The sequence below is a fragment of the Filicampus tigris genome, chromosome 2 (assembly GCF_054856515.1).
Source record: "Filicampus tigris isolate MCC_2025a chromosome 2, RoL_Ftig_1.0, whole genome shotgun sequence".
Taxonomy (NCBI): domain Eukaryota; kingdom Metazoa; phylum Chordata; class Actinopteri; order Syngnathiformes; family Syngnathidae; genus Filicampus; species Filicampus tigris.
In genome coordinates this window covers 35,054,765-35,073,745 of record NC_141218.1, presented here as the reverse complement: position 1 = coordinate 35,073,745, position 18,981 = coordinate 35,054,765, and the positions used below count along the sequence as shown (strand labels likewise).

Genomic DNA, 18,981 nt, shown 5'->3' with positions numbered 1-18,981 from the left:
TTAAGTACACGCGCGTACACACGCATGCGCACGCACGTCTAGCCAAGAAAAGACTACTGTATAGCATTCAACAAGACATCATTAGTCATACTGTCTGAACGCTGGCCCCACGACGGGCAGAGATCCTTATGTTAAACACACACACGCACGATCCCCCCACACACACACTATAACAATAAGTATACCCAGGGATGGCGCGACACTGGAAACTCACAGTGCCTGGCCGCGGCCGGACAAATTACGTCCCTTTTTGGGACCGCCAAGCCGTAGCCCTCCACTGCTGCCGCCAAGACACCCCCCTGCCCCCAAATGAGCATCTGTCATAGGCGGATAGGCGGACCGGTCCATCGGTTACATGGAATGCCCAGCTCTGGTTACAACCTACCTGTGACTACAGATAAAAATTAACCAATAGCTATAATCTGTCATAAATACCGGTATTCATTAATACCGACTGTTCCCTTATAACAGTCAGTTATTGTAGTACGGTGTCTCGCCACACGGTGGCGCCTCTTTGGTTTATTATGTCAGTTAGTCACTTCTTTTTCCCTGAACTTCAGTGCACCTTTTGTCATGGACTCGGTCGGTGTACCCGACCGCTATGTTCTTAAGTAACGCGCGGTATGCTGGGGAAGTATTGTTTTATTGCAAATTAAACAACAGTTTGTGGAATATCAAGAAGTCTTTGCTCGTTCGGCTATCCAACAACAACACCCGTCCATGACTAAGTATTCGCTCAGCTCACTACCACTAGTTACACCCTTTGAAATAATATCACTAGTCATGTCATCTTCCAAACCGCTTATCCAGGGTCGCGGGGATTTTTGCTGGAGCCTATCCCAGCCGTCAATGGGCAAAGGCAGACTACACCCCGAACTGGTCGCCAGCCAGTCGCAGGGCACACATAGACACCGTCACTGAGCGGGAATCGATCCCACGCTGCCTGCACACAACTCAAGCGTGCGTACCACTACACTATCAGTGACCCATAATATCACTAGTAAATGAATAAAAAAAATACAGTAAATAAACAAGTTTTTTTGAAATAGACATATCGTTCCATCTTGTGAACAAATTGGTGATCGTTTATCTTTTTTTTTTTTTTTTTAACTTACTGATTGGTAATCGCCCCCAAAAACCCTGATAAAACCTTTGAGTGACCGAATCGAAAATGCTCTAGAATCTGCAGACTTCTTTTTAGCTTTTGTAGTCACCATTTGCACATTTCCGGTAGTTTTTAAATCTGATGGTTATACACATTTGCATACATACATCCATACATCCATATACAGCGTGTGTTATGTTGTACTACTCTCATGTGCTGCCGGTGTACAATTTAAAAGTTTGAATTTTCAATGAACTTTGTTGAACAGTTATCACTGTTAAATGACTATTTTAGCATTTGTAGCTCGCTGTGTTGTTTAAGTAAAAAAAATACCACTGTACCTTTAATAGTACAATGAAAAAAAAAAGTAAAACGTACATTCATTCAATAGAACTACAAAAATGTGTTTGCGCAATATGTCATACCCTGAGTGGACACCTAGTACTCATTGATGAATAAATAAACATCCGGCCACGACATCAGGAAATATGATACTCCTAACAAGTTTCAACTAGCAGGCTTGATCCACTTGCCTGTTGCCACATGTCCTGCTAAATGGCCACACGTCGGTTCAGAAACTGTGTTCAGTTTAGCTGTGTCTCAATTGAAATGTCCTGAACGCAGCTGCTGTTTTTTGAATTTTTTTTATTTTTTATTTTTTAAGCATACCAGTGCAACATTCATTCACTGATCATACAGATCTGAAGCAGTTGTGGAGCATCTATTGTACATACTGTAGCTTCAGAGAGGTCATCTGACCCAAAAATAAAGCACTTACAGTTAGTGAGCCTACGACAAATGAAATACAGTTGGGTCGCTCTGCAACAGCCATTCATACTGAGGCGGTCATTTACAAGTGCAATGATAAATATGCCACGGAGCACATGTCAGGGGGATCGAGTGTACTCTGGGTGTGTGAAGGTATTCTTAGCACTGATGACAGTGCAGGCCCACAAATCCATTCACTTGTCTAAATGGCATCCTGGCAGTGAGACAAGACTGAGCCACTCCTGCCAAGCGCTTTAGTGCCTACTCCAAGCACACTGTATGAGGTGTGTGGACAATGTATAATGTCTTATGTAAAAAATAAGTATCTGCAGCACAAACTCATGCTTTAGAGACGTTTAATATGATTGGATGTGAGTGCTGGATACAGTTTATCAATAGCTTTAATGTGCTGTGGATGAATGGTGAAAAATTAGGCCTGTGAATTGCAGAGCCACAAGCTTGACTTTCAGTTGAGTTAAATGGATGTCAACCCCAAAATGTTCATTGCAATATTATGTTCACTGTAACCCCACTAGTCTTAACAAGGCATTCGTTTGTGGAATATGAGTTAAGCAGTAAAATCCACCTGTTTTGTTCCATCTCAGGGGACGGCCATTTTGCCACTTTCTGTCAACTGGAAATTACATCACAGTTGCTCAGGACTCTGGTAACACCCAATCATGGCTCAGCTTCAGAAAACATGTAGGCCATGATTGGTCATTACCTGAGCAACTGTGATGTCATTTTCAGTCGACAGAAGTGACAAAATAGCCGCCCCTTGAGATGGCTACAAACGGATGCGTTTTGCTGCTTAACTCATATTCCACCAACGCAGTACAGGTATTGCAAAATGCCTTGTTTAGACTAGTGGAAGCACATAGAACATATTATTGTCAAGAAAATGTTTTGTTAGCTCTGCGCAACTATGATGGTGTTAAACAAATTGTGTACTGTACATGCATACACACATGACTTGGTCATGCAGTCAGGCAGGAATGGCACTCCACCGGGGCAAGAGGCTGCTATAACCCTGTCAGAAATCTTTGTAGCCCCAGTTGAGCACCGCCAGCATGTTATTTGATATTTTGAATTTTATCTAGAAATTATTTTCTCAGACCCCCATGTACAAGCCCACCTTCCACGTCAGAGAAAAAATCCTGGAGACATGACTGCAGGGGACTTTTTGTGGTCATGTGAAGAGTAAAAAGCAAAAATAATGATTACATGAAATTATTTTCCTTTGTAGCATTGTCCATTCCTTTGCAGTCCCATTGCTTTGGTTGATTGATTTTCTCTCTTAATCCAATCGTGTCCATGATTTCAAAGTCAAAATTTCTGAATTTGCTTATTTTCCTGTTGAGATGGCGCGCGTGGACGACGCAGGATAGGATGTGAGGAAGCCCAAAACACACACGCAGTCACGCAATCTTGTTTTGGTATCGCTCACTTATGCTGAAATTGCATTGTGCAACAGCACCTTCCATTGGTAAAATTACTGTACTACAACAGGGGATTGGATTGGAAAGTACATGTTCTCTTCAGTTTTCACCTATTTTGTAGTGCCAATGTGGGCGTGTCGTGAAATCTAGGGGGCGACAAAAATCGGGTAAAAATCCATATTCAATATAATTACATTCAAACCAATCATTACTAGTAGTAATAATATAAAAGTCAAAGGAATGAAGAGTAAATTTAAATAAAGAAAAACAATTAAGCAAAGAGGAACAAGGTCAATTGTAATCAGGGCTCCTGTTCCTGGTGTTTTATATGCACTATGTACTGTATTGCTAATTTTTGATTGCCATTCTGAAATGTGTTAGTTACTGTATTGCTAATTTTTGATTGGCATTGAAATTTGTTAGTTATTTTCTCATTTCTCCAAAACAAATTGATAAAATTGAAAATGCAAGCTAATATCATTTCCCTGATTAAAAAAAATACATCAATTGATCTTGTTAGTGAAAAATGGATAACCACAGTCAGATCATCCCTTTAATTTGACACACATTAGGGTTGAATTAATCTACTCGTTGGTGGTTTAAAGTTAACGCTCGTGCTTTTTCAAAACACTGAATAAGGTTTAAATCAGGTGTGGGCAATAACATAACTAGGGCCCCGACTGATATGGATGTTTTGAGACAGATGCTGAGTGCGGGGCAATTATTGATATTTACGTGAACACACTGATCATGTTAATTTCTCATAATTGGGAGACAGATATCAATGTGCAATATTTTTTTTCTAGAAATGTCTGTCAGTGTTCACATTTTCAAATGATCACTACTACAACATTCCTGGGAAATCACAATTGTCCCATCACTGGGGAACGGTTTTTGGAACAGGTCTGCAGGCTTTCTGGCTACCTGGTCCCCATGGGAACCACCAAATTGGTGAGCCCGCGACTTGCTGAATCAGCACTATACCTTTCACATACAACACCAAGAGTGGAAACGTAACACTTCTGAATTTCAAGTGTCTGTGGAAAGATCCCCTGGCCCTTCCCCCATAAAAAAAAAAATCACACAAACACACACTAAACATTCAGTCGGAATAATACTGATCAATGAAGACTCTCTTTACTGAAAATAATCTCGTTAAATTGAAACACTTTTGAAAGTCAAAAGCTGATAATGAAGACTTACAGGAAATACAGGTCCTTCTAAAAAAATTAGCATATTGTGATAAAGTGAATTGTTTTCCATAATGTAATGATGAAAATTAAACTTTCATATATTTTTGATTCATTGCACACCAACTGAAGTAGTTCAAGGCTTTTATTGTTTTAATATTGATGATTTTGGCAAAAAAGTAAAGAAACCTAAAATCTCAAAAAATTAGCATATGTCATCCGACCAATAAAAAAAGTGTTTTTAATACACAAAAAAAGTCAACCTTCAAGTAATTATGTTCAGTTATGCACTCAATACTTGGTTGGGAATCCTTTTGCAGAAATAACTGCTTCAATGCGGCATGGCATGGAGGCAATCAGCCGATGGCACTGCTGAGGTGTTGTGGAGGCCCAGGATGCTTCGCTAGAGGCCTTAAGCCCATCCACAGTGTTGGGTCTGGTGTCTCTCAACTTCCGTTTCACAATATCAGTAAACCATTTACCAGTGGTTTTGGCACTGTGAGCAGGTGCCAGGTCGTGTTGAAAAATGAAATCTTCATCTCCATAAAGCTTTTCAGCATATGGAAGAATGAAGTGCTCCAAAATCTGATAACTAGCTACATTGACCTTGCCCTTGACAAAGCACAGTGGACCAACACCAGCAGCTGACATGGCACCCCAGAGCATCACTGACTGTGGGTACTTGACACTGGACTTCAGGCATTTCCTTCTCACCGGTCTTCCTCCAGACTCTGGCACATTGATTTCCGAATGACATGCAAAATTTGCTTTTATCCAGAAAAAGTACTTTGGACCACTGAGCAACAGTCCAGTGCTCCTTCTCTGTAGCCCATGTCAGGCGCTTCTGCCGCTGTTTCTGGTTCAAAAGTGGCTAGACATAGGGAATGCGGCACCTGTAACCCATTTCCTGCACACGGTGGCTCTGGATGTTTCGACTCCATCTTACCCTCTTGCTTGAGGGTGTCAATGATGGCCTTCTGGACAGCAGTCAGGTCGGCAGTCTCACCCATGATTGTGGTTTTGAGTAAAGAATCAGGCTGGGAGTTTTTAAAAGCGTCAGGAGTCGTTTGCAGGTGTTTAGAGATAATACGTTGATTCAGATGATTGGATTAATAGCGCGCGGCACGGTGGTCGACTGATTAGCACGTCCGCCTTACAGTTCAAAGGTCGTGGGTTCGATCCCGGCTCCGGCCTCCCTGTGTGGAGTTTGCATGTTCTCGCAGTGCCTGCGTGGGTTTTCTCCAGGTACTCCGGTTTCCTCCCACATTCCAAAAACATGTATGCTAAGTTGATTGGACTCTTTAAATTGCCCCTAGTTGTGATTGTGAGTGTGGATGTTTGTTTGTCTCTGTGTGCCCTGCGATTGGCTGGCAACCAATTCAGGGTGTCCCCCACCTCCTGCCCGAAGACAGCTGGGATAGGCTCCAGCACACCCCGCGACCCTTGTGAGGATAAGCGGTATCGATAATGGATGGATGGAGGTTAATAGCGCCTTTAGAGTACCTTTTCATGATATGCTAATTTTTGAGATTGCTTTACTTTTTTGCCAAAATCATCAATATTAAAACAATAAAAAGCTTGAAGTACTTCAGTCGGTGTGCAATGAATGTAAAATATATGAAAGTTTAATTTTTATCATTACATTATGGAAAATAATGAACTTTATCACAATATGCACATTTTTTTAGAAGGAACTGCAAATTGTCATGATATGAGATTTGCATGGTCGGACCAAGTGCAGGGTAGACAACTAGTGCAGGAATCTAAAGAAGTACCGGTACAGTTTTTAAAAAAAAAAAAAAAAAAAGGAAAACAAGGCATTTTGGAATAATCGAAAACACAAAATTAAACAAAAAGTCAAAGTAACAAACCAAATCTGTGAAAAACTCACCACAATAGGAAACAGACGAGACTGGCTGAAGGCAGCTGACTGGTGGACACAAAGGGCCGGGCTGAAGAAAACAGGTGGAAACAAAAACCTAACAAGTAATGCAAGACGTGAAGGAACTAACTCTGATCAAAAGAAAGTAAAAAAACACAGGTCACGGATTTTAGACATCGCAACAAATCTCACAAAAATTGTCCACAACAGGTTGGGTGGAAGGGCGCCCTGGAGGTAGGTACAGGATCCACCCATCGGGGCCAGTCTGGTTGGCGTCCAGAACGCCAGTTGGGAGGTTTTGGGTACGGCCGGCCGGTCAGGAGGCCACCTGGCACAAGGGTTTTTCCCCCACACTCACAGCCACGGTGACGTGTGTTTATTTTTCACAAGACTAGCAGCTGTCATCTTCCAGAATGTTGGAGTGTTGCTGCCAAAACTCTTCTCCTATAATGTCACAGTGGTAGGCCTGTACACTCCTCCTGCTCCGGGTCACATGCACGTCCTTCCTCTCGTCATTCACTCCTTTTATTTGTTTGGTGAGAGTTTTATCATGCTGGAACATTAAAAAAAACAGATAAAGGGTTACACTTTAAGACATATAATGGAAAATAGATTTTTAAATTACTAGTATCCAAATAGATCAAATGTGCAATTAAACAACCTTTTGCTGTTTGTCTATTTTTTAGAAAATGTGTCATGGGTGAGCTATTCTTCACTTCCAGCCTGCCATATAACAGCAGGGCTAATTTGCATCAAAACTATCCCCATACCAAGTTTCTCTGCCCATGGTATGATCAGCTAGGCTGTCTGAACATCCAGAGCCACTTTCACGCAATGTCCAGATTTCACTGTCTGAAACACTATCAGGCCGAGGCACCATCATGGAAAACCACCCACGTCCCCCACAGTTGTGACTGCAACATTTCAACGCCAAAAAGGTATGCAGAGCTGCGTTGAAACACCTTGGAGGTGCACTATGAGCATAATTGACTTTGAAATCAAAGTGCAGGATAGCAGAGCCTGAGTGGAGAAAAACTCAACTCCAAGTCCATTTTGACCTGTACGGACAACGTCTTTGTAATTTTAACGTGTTAGTAAAAGCTAGACAACAACACTGTTCTGGTATCATTAGAAAGAACCTCAACAATATGTGCACTCTATTTGCTGTGGTCGACAAATTCACAATCCCCCAAATTAAATAGCGCCAGAACTCTTCTCAACAGATAAACGCAAGGAGTTGTAAACGAGACGTTTTGTGTCAAGCGTTTATTGCAGAATTGAACAGGTATGCAGTTGAACAGTTTCGATGGTGTTTGTGACGAATCTGCAGGCAGGAAAAACAAAATGACTGGACGGGCATTGACTGAACGCCCACAGCTGGAATCGGGAGCCAGTTAATTTGAAAGCCAGTTGAACCCTAACACTGGCATGAAATCCATTCGCTTTGTGAGAACGAAAGTGGTCCATTTACATGCCCTTTTTTTATCTTTTGGCCACTCAAACAACTGTTGGTCTTAATGTGAACAACGCATCGACAAACTGCGCCGAGGCATTTCGCGGGACAATCAACAATGCAGTACAATGGGTGACTGGCGACTCGATCTCTTCAAATGACGTCACTCACACACCGAAGATTACCGGAGATTGCAGAACATTTGCGTTTTCGTTGTTAAGCGTGATGCTATGAGTCTAATTATGAATTTGGGTGGGTTGTGTCATAAAATCGAACCGAAGGTATGCTTAAAATAGTTTAAGCCGTTAGTATTACTCAAAAGATTGGCCAAGTTTATTTCACACTTGGTCTTTAACATGAAAACAGCAAAATTGTCAAGATCTCAAGCAGAAATAAACAAAATAAGCATCATATCATCTGACCTTTTCCCAGATGAGAGTTGTGCCTTTCCTGTGCATGGCCGGTTCCTTGTTGTAATTGATGTTAAACTCTGAGAACAGGATTTCATTTTTGTCAGCAGCCAAAGTTCCCTGGATGACAACACAAATGTGATAACGTGTGTTTATGCATTGAATATAAATCTTTGGTACACCTAATTTAATACAGTCTTATTATAGACTTCAAATTATAATCGTACATCTATCGCTAAATAGATTATATATATATAATCGTCAATAACTTATTTTTCTTTCACGTTTAAAGCAGTTGCAAGCATGTCACCTGTTGTCAGACTCTTAATTGCACTGCTCTCTATCAATTCATTGCGTACAGACAGTAACAGAAATCGAAAGAATTCTGGGAAAAAAAAAAAGTACGTTGCTAGAAACATAATCAGCCCCATCTTGTGCCAGAAAAATAACTGCAGATCGAAATATGGTACTGGCAGGACAAAGACTGACAATGACCAGGCTAGCAACTTCTAACAACTACAGAGAACAAACATTAAGAAATGTGTTGGTGTACCGGTATATCTTCCAAAAAATATATATATATTTTCATAGCACCAATATTTTTTATTCATGCATTGGTAAATTGCATTGAGAAAGTTGATATGCACTAGGTCGGGCACATTGGTATAGGCATTACATTTTACAGATAGGAATGGTGCATGAACTGATTTGGTCCCCTTCAGCGTGCAAGCTAAGCCACTAGGGATGTCACGATATCCAAATGTCCCGATACGATAATATCACGTTATGAACCTCACGATACAATAATTATCCCGATATTGTAGGGAGGTTGGCGATATATAAAAAGCTCACGATACTGTATAAAAGCTTCCAAAAAAATTTTTTTTTTAAAAAACAGAGCTCAGAGGAGAACTCTGTCATGAACCTGATGACCCCCCCATATTTTATATATTGTAAATATTAATACATATTTTGAATCACAACCCAGACATGAATTAAAAAGGAAGTCAACCAAAACATATTTTTTTCAAGAATATGTTCAATGCAGGCCCACTAGTTGAAACAAGGCATTCTGATAAATATTGCGTTTGTGGATCTCTGGGAGCGGCCATTTTGACACTTCTGTCAACTGAAAATGACATCACAGGGTCTCAGGGCTCAGGTAACGACCAATCACAGCTCACCTGATTTCTGAAGCTGAGCCACGATTGGTCGTTATCTGAGCCCTGAGACACTTTGATATCATTTTCAGTCGACTGCAGTGACAAAATGTCCGACCCCTGAGATGGCTAAAAGCGGGTGGATTTTGCTGCTTAACTCATATTCCACAAACACAATATTAATCAGACTGCCTTGTCTCAATTAGTGGGCCTCCACAGAACATATTCTGGAAATATAAATGTTTGGTTTGACTTCCCCTTTAACTATACCGCGTGCTGAATGGTTACCTTTAAGCGATCTTCTGCTTGAACTGTGGTTAGTTGACCTTTCTGTACAAGGGTCCAAAACACTGTGTTGTACAAATTATTTATGTGACCTGGAAGAGGAAAATAAAAACACTCTTGATACTTTCGTCCTCGTTGTCATCATCATCACCAACACGACCACCACCATCATCAGTTGTAACATACTTACAGTCCGCTTGCCTCCAGCTCAGATAGTCTTTTAGGTTGCGGTTGCTAGGATATAGTACCACACGTCCATCAAATCCTGGTGGGTAGAGGAGAGGCTGCTCTCCAAAAAACTCTTTCCAGTAAAAGACATAAGAGGACGAGAACTGCGAGGCCACGTGGGTCATCAGCTTGCTGTCAGGAGAAATTAAGTCAGACACACAACAACAACACCAGTATGATTACACACACAGTTACCTAGCTCTCCTCTTGAACCAGTTGGAGGTCCTCTTGAAAACAAAACTAAACTCGTCACTTTGTCCATAGGCAATGATAATATCCTCTAGCTCCTCCATGACTGAGTGGGCACTGCGCATCATCAGGCCCAGGGCCCTGTTGTCATTGGGTTTGGTGAACTTGTGTTGCTCTGAAAACCTGAACCACAACAATGATACGATGAAGTCGCAACAGCAGGACCATAAAATTAATTTTCCACAAAGATCACAGATGTGCATCAAGAAAAGCAGACACACTTGTGGAAGTTGCGCCCATCCAGCCTCACGACAATGTAGCAGTTTCTCAGACAGGTGTCATCTACTTCAAAGTTCCGCACATATTCAAACTTGCTCTTGGCCATGGTACTAGCGGAAGTAAACAAAGAGGCCAGGGATCTGACAACACAAGACTTGACACTGTGGCGAAGCCAGCACACATTTATAATCTGCATCAGTCTGTCCCTGCAACAAAAACAAATCCCAAATCATTAACAATTGGTGTCATATGTTATATGAACCCATTTAACCATTTGGGGAAAAATGATAACAACATATATTGTATTTTACATTTAGAGTGTGAAACAGTATGACTGAGATATCTGTAACATAAAGTGTTAAAATACGTCGTTCATTTCATTAAAACACTATACACGTTTTCATAAGGCTCTGCAATGAGATCCACTTGTGTATTTGCGTTTATTGTAACAAATCGACAATACAATAACAAACTAAAATTACAAAAATGTCAGTAGTCAGTATGCACCATGATATACCAGTGTTCATAACAGGGAGCAGGCTTACCACACTTGAAACAATGGAAATCTTTCAGACAGATGACAAGCAAAACAATAACTTTAAAACAACCCACTGCTCGCTGTATTATTTTGACAGTTTAATTGGTCCTCTTAACTACCTTAGACATTGTAATAATCTACAATAACGAAGGGCAACTCCGACGTTGGTCCGTCAGTGTGTACGGTCGTACTGATAACACGGTCATGGTTACATATCGTTCCGGATTACAAAAAACGACTTTTAAGAAACAGACATAAAACAACACTTTCACCGCGTGTAATATAAAATTATAATTCAATGAGTTATAGAATAGCTGACATTTTTCGGCGTGAACTGTCTAGCTTCAGAGTTGATAAATTTCCCATGATGCTATGCGATATGTGTTCGCCTGCCTGCGGTTGTTTCAAACAAATATGGAGGAGAAAGAGAGGGACAGGCGAAAGAAGAAGCCAGATCGTCGAGAAAAAGATTCCGCTTCCAGCTCTGGTGCCTCATCGGTGCCACGGGACGACGAGGCTTCTAAAATAGACGTATGTTCTGACAAGTTCGACCCACTTTTGGCCATATACTCACCCGCAGTGCCTCTGCCGTTTCCGAACATCAAATGTTTCAACAACGTCGCCGAGTACGAGGGCTTCCTGAAGGGGGGCCGTGGTAGAGCCAAGCCGGAGAATATGGAGAAAAAGCGGCTCAAGGCCATGAGAGGGGTCGCCGACCCGGAGCGCATCGAGAGGCTTAAGAAGCTCATGGTGACCAAGAAACCAGTGGATGAGGAAGACGAGGGAGGAAGCAGCAGCCGAAAGCCGCAGTCACGGAGACACAAGCCTCAGAAAAATGTGCTGACGAGGATGACCCGTAGGTTCAATACACAGCATGGATAATACATTTTGAGTAAAAGCCACTTCACTATTGTGTGAAACATAACAAACACGCCACATATAAGCAGGACCGTCTTTACCTACTCATCGGCCCCGGGGCAAACCATCAAATATAGGCCCCCCTCCCCGACTCTAATGGCCCTATCCCAAACATTTCCAACTGTTGGTGAAGGTAGAGTTCGTTCCAGGTCGTAAATGTTAGTCAAACTGTCATTAGACGTTCGTCAGACGTTCACCTATACTTTGCTTGTTGCAAGGGAATTTTGAACATTTTCATAATTTCCTTGCGACAAGAAAAATCTGTACAACTGTTGCCGAACATTGAACAAACCCTGGCGAAAACTCTGATGTGAACGCAACATTTGCTGCCTGCGAACATGCTACAATTGTTCGATGCTCAGTGCAGGCATAAAGGGCTTTTCTGAGATGCTTGACTCGTTTTTAACAGACAAACACATCAGCATGCATATTTATGCATTTTAAAAATGTTAACAATTAGAATAGCCAACAAATTAAAAGGTTCACTCACCATAGTTGTTATAAAGCAATAGTGCATCACCTCTATGAATTAAAAAAATAGATTTTCATGGTCACAGTGGTCGACTGGTTAGCATGTCCGACTCACAAGGCCGCGTGTTTGAATCTGGCACAGCCTTCCTGTGTGGAATTTGCATGTTCTCACCGTGCCTGTGTGGGTTTTCTCCGGGTACTCCGGTTTCCTCCCACATTCCAAAAACATGCTCAGTAGGTTAATTGGACACTCTAAATTGCTCCAAGGTGTGATTGTGAGTGGGAATGTCTGTTTGTCTCAGTGTGCCCTGCGATTGGCTGGCAACCAGTTCACTGTGTACCCCACCTACTGCCCGAAGACAGCTGGGTTAGGCTCCAGCACGCCCGCGACCCTTGTGAGGATAAGCGGATTGGATGATGGATGGATGGATGTATATATTTTAACCGTATTACACTGCACAACTGAAGACACAAACAACAAAATGCTCTGCGCCAAATACAAACAACGCCACACTTTGACAACGGTAGACAAGGAGCAAAAGAAGGGGCGAGCATTTTAAAGGATTCCAAAAGAAGACAGGCGCACTGCTCCTCTTAGCCCGCTGGTCGCTCTCGCTTCCAGCGCCGGGGTTGCGCAGGCGAGCTCCCAATCCATCCACAGGCATTACGGCGAGCGCCGCGTTTCTTATGCCCTCCGAGCGAGGCCGGACAGCCGCCAGATAAGCCTAGCCCAGTCCTGGCTCCGAGGCAGCCTGCATAGTTGATCCTGCTTGTATGCCTGTCTAAAATCGTAAGGCCATACGGGGCCGTAAACCCGGGCTTTGTAAACGTCCGAGATAATTTCGCTTGAACTCTCCAGTGCATCTGCTGTTGTTGAAAAAGCACTCCTGGTGCATCTTTGATATTCCAACCTGTCCACTCATTATGTCCTTTTTATCAAAGTGAGATGCGTCTTCACTTGGACAAAATATTGACTGATTAGGTGTCGCCAGCTACGGCCCTGTCTCCTGTTGAGTACTGTGAAATATACAATCTGTTTAAATAGATATATTGCTCCATTGTCTGATCGAGTCGGTGATTGAGTATCATTTTTTTCTAACCTTCTGCTCACTAAAATCTAATGGACATGCATTACATATTTATTTTAACCCATTAAGGCCTTAAGTGCCTGGCTCAACAGCTCCCCAAAACCTAAGGTCGTCTTTGCAATTACCCTTGAAAACCTGAAGTTTTCCCAGAAATTCAACACCTACAAAATAATTAATATCTCAGCCCCTGTAGCAGACAGAAACATAATTCCAAAAGATTTTGAGACCTTGGACATGTGGCTTGCTCACAGGCCCGAGTTTTTTAATCTTTACTGTTTCAATCGAAGATGTAAAAATAAAGTGTCAGTGTAAGAGAAGCACTATTTTTAATTTTAAAAATCAAGTGGTATTTTCCATACTCTATTTTGTTACAAAGACGTCGATATTGTCATTGTCTACAAACATATCTTAACCATATATCACATTCTACTGGTTCTACTGGTTCAGAGTCCACAAGCGCATCGTCTATATCACTGCCGTGACTCATTTCAAAGCTCCCGTGATCGATAACGTCCGCCATTATGGCTCGAAAGAATTCCAGAACATCCTGTGCGGGCTCACGACACCGTCATGTGTATATTCTGATGCATTTCATTGGTTAAGAGAACAAAAATTGGATGAAAAAAAGCAAATGACGTATATGCTCTCCGTGCTTTAAGGGTAGAAAGACGGTTATGCACCCCCATCCTAATGGGTTAACTCATTTCACAACACACAAACCTGGACAAAGATGCTTGTCCAACGTACCTAACTCCACAATGTCACTGATTAAAGTGACCTTTTGTGTGCAGTATGCAAAGGCAGTCCTTTGGGCGAATTGCACAGATGTGTGGAACAGAGGATCAGAGTCAAAGTTCACATCAGGACCTTCAAAGGACTGAGGGGCGTGTGCTCTGGCTTCGTGGTGGCCTTCGACAAGTTCTGGAATTTGGTGAGTGCTTGGATGTGTTTGTGATTGTGCTTGTGATTGCGATGAGAGTCACTTGCTGATTGTTGTCACGTCGTCAGGCCATGGTGGACGTTGATGAGACGTACAGAGAGCCCCTTCTCGGGAAGGCCTTGTACCACGAGAAAGCCCTCACGATTTCGCGGGTATGCCGTTTACTCCTTTGTGATTATGTGTCTGATTAACTCCCCTTCGTATAATGCACGACTACTCTTATGCAAATTATCTTTCAGAAGGAGGAATTTTAGATGTTGTATTGGATATCCTTGTCATAATAGAATGCATTGCGTTGGTGGCAAACTTTTCTGTAAGTTAACAAGTGAGGCTTTACAATGACACGCTACATGAACTGTAAATACATGACAATATATAAAATAAATATTGCTTATGATATTGTTTTAGGAAAGTATGCTTATATTACCAGCAAATTATGATTATTTTGCTGTATGATGAAATACATTTGATTCGTACAATGCTCCTGTCAGGTAATAGACCACCTCTCCCAGAAAATTGTGGCAATTACAAATTCTTCAGTGTTTGTTCCTTTTGTTTGCATTGGAACAAAAGACACACAGAAAAAACATGGCAATAAAAGCCAAATGTGATCATTCCAAACAGAACTCCAATAGTGGACTGGGCAAAATTATTGGCACCCTCGACGTAATATTTGGTAGCACTAACTTTGGGAAAACAACTGAAATGAAAGTGTTTCATGAAACAATAAAACCATTTGACAATATAACAAATACACACTTGGTTTTGCAATTGTATATAATCAAGTTTTAGTTCTTAAGTTCACATTGTGATTGGCAGCAAATAATTTTCAGTGGGGCAATTCAAACACAAATATACATTTCAGTTTAACCTTAGTATTTCTGAATGGGTTGTCTTTTAGCAAAACTAGATTGATTTGAAAAAGAAGGTAAGATCTATTTCAATGTAAATTTGTAAGCATTTATTATGCTGATCTCAAAAGTCAGAATCAAAATTTAGGACTACAGTGAAAACAAACCAATAGCATTACTGACATTATAAATACTCAATGTAGTTTTTAAAAATACTTTTAAAGCTGAAGTCAACTCAAACCTATTTTTTTTCAAGAATATGTTCTATGCAGGCCCACTAGTTGAAACGGGCTATTCTGATTAATATTGCGTTTATGGAATATAGCAAAATGCACCCGTTTTTCGCCATCCCAGGGGGCGGCCATTGTGTCACTTGAGTCGACTGAAAATGACATCACAGTTGCTCAGGTAACAATCAATCACAGCTCACCTGTTTTCTGAAGCTGAGCCATGATTGGTCCTTACCTGAGCGTTGAGCATCTGTGATGTCACTTTCAGTCGACAGAAGTGACAAAATGGCCGTCCCCTGAGATGGCTAAAAACGGGTACATGTAGCTGTTGACTCATGTTCCATAAACACAATATTAATTAGAGTGCCTTGTTTCAAATAGTGGGCCTACATAGAACATTTTCTTGAAAAAAAAAAAAGTGTTTGGCTTGACTTCCCTCTCAGATTGCCTCGACCTCCCCTACTACCTGTGTGTAGGTGACGTAAGAACATTTTACCCTAGTATAGCAGAGTAATGTGCTTTCTCAAAGGTTACGGTTTGGGTCCACTGGACATTCTCTCAGGAGTTTGGCTTCTCCAGGTAAGTTTGCAAAGTCCAGCCTGACTTTTTTATGAGTCTGTGTCGGTAAAGGGGTCCTCCTGGGTCTCCTACCATAGCGTTCATTTTCATTCAAATGGCAATGGATTATTCCATCTGACACTGTCGTGCCAGCAGGTAAACTTGGATTTGTTTGGGAGTGGATTGAGATCCTTCATCCACCATTTCAACAATCATTTGTTGCAATCGTTCAATTTTTCTGTTCCGGATTGGTTCCAGTGCCGTGGGCTGTGAACCTCTTGTGATGGTGCGTACAGTAGCCACAGGAAGAGCACCTTGAGATTGTCCATGCGTTTCCACAATTTTGATTTTAAAATCCTCTTTCAATTCTTTGCCCCTCTTTTCTCCATGCTCAGTTTGGCACACACATACACAACATCAAGGTTGAGTCAACTTTTCCCCATTTTAACTGGCTACAACTGTGATATCTGACTTGCCATCCCCTTACTTGCCACGGGTGAGTTTAATCAGTTACAAATGAAAGGGGCACGGTGTGCTTGCAATACAATTATTTCTTAGAATTTTGATAAGGTGCCAATAATTTTGTCCAGTCTATTTTGGGAATTCTGTGTGGAATGATCAAATTTGGCTTTTTTTTGTGCAAAAAAAAAAGTAAAAGTGAATACCAAAGAATTTGTAATTGCTACACATTCCTGGGAGAAGTTGTGATTTTGGGCCTCGACTGCAGGTAATAACTGCTTTGGTCCAGTTTCAAATAGGGAGTTGGAACATAACATCAACCAGACGTTTCTTCTTGAAGGGTGTTTATTAGAGGCGAGGCCATTATTTTGGGAAATTCAGTAGATGTCATTTAGGGGAATTGCAGTATACTGTGGGAATGTTTCACGTATGTTCACTCATCCCAATGCGGTTGACATTTTTGCGTAGCTCTTTGAGAAGCTGAAGCTGCAGGAGAGCTTAGGAGGTGAAGGAGCAACAACCAAACACTGTTCACCTTCAAACCAAAAGGTGACGTCGGAACACTCATCTACTGGCCCTGCAAGGCACAGAGGTGACGACAACTCATCAGAGCCACTGAAGGGGACAAAGGCAGGTCGGCAGAAAGAGTGCAGGGCTCACGGCAAGGTCCATACTCGCCACATCAACCAGCTTTTCATCAGGGGAGAGAATGTTCTCCTGATCAACCCTCAACCGCTCTGACAGCCCCCGACTGCATTTCTTTTCGTGCCAGCTCATCTAAAGGCCGATAGACCAATCCGACGTTGGCCAACTAGGACCGACACTTACCCCCTGCGGCGTCGGGCCGACTGTCGACACGTTGTGCTGAAAAAATACACTGCAATGACAGACAGCGAAGCTGATCATTAAAGTACCTTTTGCGCATGCGTGGGATTTATACAAGTATAAAAATACATCTTACCTGGTGTAACCAGCTGTGTCTCAATAGCTTCCCAATAGCCTTGCATCACTCGATCGGCGTGGCCTTTCACGGCTATGTTGAATAACGGCCATCTTTTTTTTTGCGGGTGGGGGCGCGCTTCTGTCCAGCCACCCATTATGTCCATAGAGGAGATCTGAAGCGAAGTTGATTTAGTACTTGAGGAAAAGCTTTGATTTTCACTGTTCGCATGTCACTTCCCGTTCTGATCCAGTGCCCTGATTGGCTAGCTAACAGCCAATCACAGTGATCATTTGTCCCGACGGCCCGACCCGATTCTACATGTTGAATCGGCCGTACACGTCCCACAGACGCCCCGACAACGGCTCCGACATTACGACTTTGCGGGACACACCAAACAAACCGCTTGTACTGACTTTCCGACAGCCGACATCGGATTGGTGTGTCGAGATGCAACAATCGACATCGGAGGTCGTGAAGCGTCGTGGCGTCTAATTGCACCTTCCGATTGGTGCAGTGACCACCGTCGTAGCGTCGTAACCTGTCAGGAAGCGTCTGGTGGACGTTTCAGCATTTTGAATTGCCGTCGTGAGTCGTGAGATTTTGTCACTCTGATTGGCTGTTAGCTAGCGAGAACGAGAAGTGACAAATGCGGATAAACAGAGAGCACGCCTTTGCCGCCTTAATCTTCTTACAAGTACAAGAGCGAGGGTTGACAATGTAAGTATTTCACGATACTGTCAAGAACGTGATGGTTTACTTCGTGTGGGAGTTCATTGTGAGTGAAGAATATAGCTGAATGCATTGTTTACGTTTTTATAATCTGCCCCCGGCCAACAGCTTTCCGGTTGGATTTTTCTAACAATGGCATAGCATACCTGTCAGCTTGTACGTTTTCCTCGTATTTTATACGTTTTTTGATCATTTCAAATTGTGTACGCCGTATAACAATTTTTGTATGGGGAAAAAAAAAAAAAAACTCGGTTATTGTTAGACCGATCTCAGCTTGCCCATTTTGGCTCTAATCCGGAGCGTCCGTTAGCGATTCCGACTGCAAACTTGGGCCGACTTTCACGAGCAAAGTCACCCCCCCGTTGAGCAATAAACACTGTGTAAGATTAAAAATAGATACTGTGTAAGATTATATGCAGAAATGTACAGGCAAATTACAACTTTTGTAAGATTCAGCACAGCCCGGGGGTTGACAGGTATGAAATAGTGACCCCCCCCCTTAGATGGTATGGAAGGGTATCTCACGCGTGCGCAAAAGGTACTTTAATCGTCAGCATTGCTGTCTGTCATCGCGGCGGTGTATTTTTCCATCGTGACGAGCCGACAGCCCGCTCGACGCCACAGGGGGTAAACGTCTGTCATAGTTGGCCAACATCGGATTGGTCTATCTAGGCCTTTAGAGCTACGTGTTACCATCCGCTTTGATAGGAGTTGAATGCTGCTGAGGAACTGGCAGTGATCTCTGGTTCTAGTTGAGAAAACAAGACAGAGTTGATCATACTTTATATCATGTTGATATGTTAGATTTGCATTGTGTTCCACAGAAATCAACTTGTGGTTGAGGAATTAAAGCTTGTTGCTTGTTGCA

At 42.2% G+C, this 18,981-nt stretch overlaps 2 protein-coding genes across 6 annotated transcripts; one reads left to right on the top strand and one right to left on the bottom strand.

Moving 5' to 3' along the window:
* Nucleotides 1–6,105: 6,105 nt before the first annotated feature.
* On the bottom strand, nucleotides 6,106–12,395 carry thg1l (tRNA-histidine guanylyltransferase 1-like). 5 transcript variants are annotated; one of them, XM_086024137.1, is made up of 7 exons: nucleotides 12,335–12,395; nucleotides 10,391–10,594; nucleotides 10,116–10,292; nucleotides 9,883–10,052; nucleotides 9,696–9,784; nucleotides 8,260–8,367; nucleotides 6,106–6,937 (listed from the first exon to the last, which is right to left on the bottom strand). In XM_086024137.1, the coding sequence occupies exons 2-7, from the start codon at nucleotides 10,582–10,584 to the stop codon at nucleotides 6,776–6,778; spliced, it is 900 nt and encodes a 299-aa protein (XP_085880263.1). In that variant the 5' UTR covers nucleotides 10,585–10,594; nucleotides 12,335–12,395; the 3' UTR covers nucleotides 6,106–6,775. The 5 variants fall into 5 exon arrangements, with proteins under 5 accessions (XP_085880263.1, XP_085880260.1, XP_085880258.1 ...); XM_086024134.1 differs by lacking the exon at nucleotides 12,335–12,395 and adding an exon at nucleotides 11,501–11,872; XM_086024132.1 differs by lacking the exon at nucleotides 12,335–12,395 and adding an exon at nucleotides 11,246–11,281.
* lsm11 (LSM11, U7 small nuclear RNA associated) lies at nucleotides 11,294–18,981 on the top strand. Its single transcript, XM_086024131.1, has 4 exons — nucleotides 11,294–11,782; nucleotides 14,195–14,334; nucleotides 14,412–14,495; nucleotides 16,910–18,981. Exons 1-4 carry the CDS (start codon nucleotides 11,299–11,301, stop codon nucleotides 17,180–17,182), a joined length of 981 nt encoding a protein of 326 aa, XP_085880257.1. The 5' UTR covers nucleotides 11,294–11,298; the 3' UTR covers nucleotides 17,183–18,981.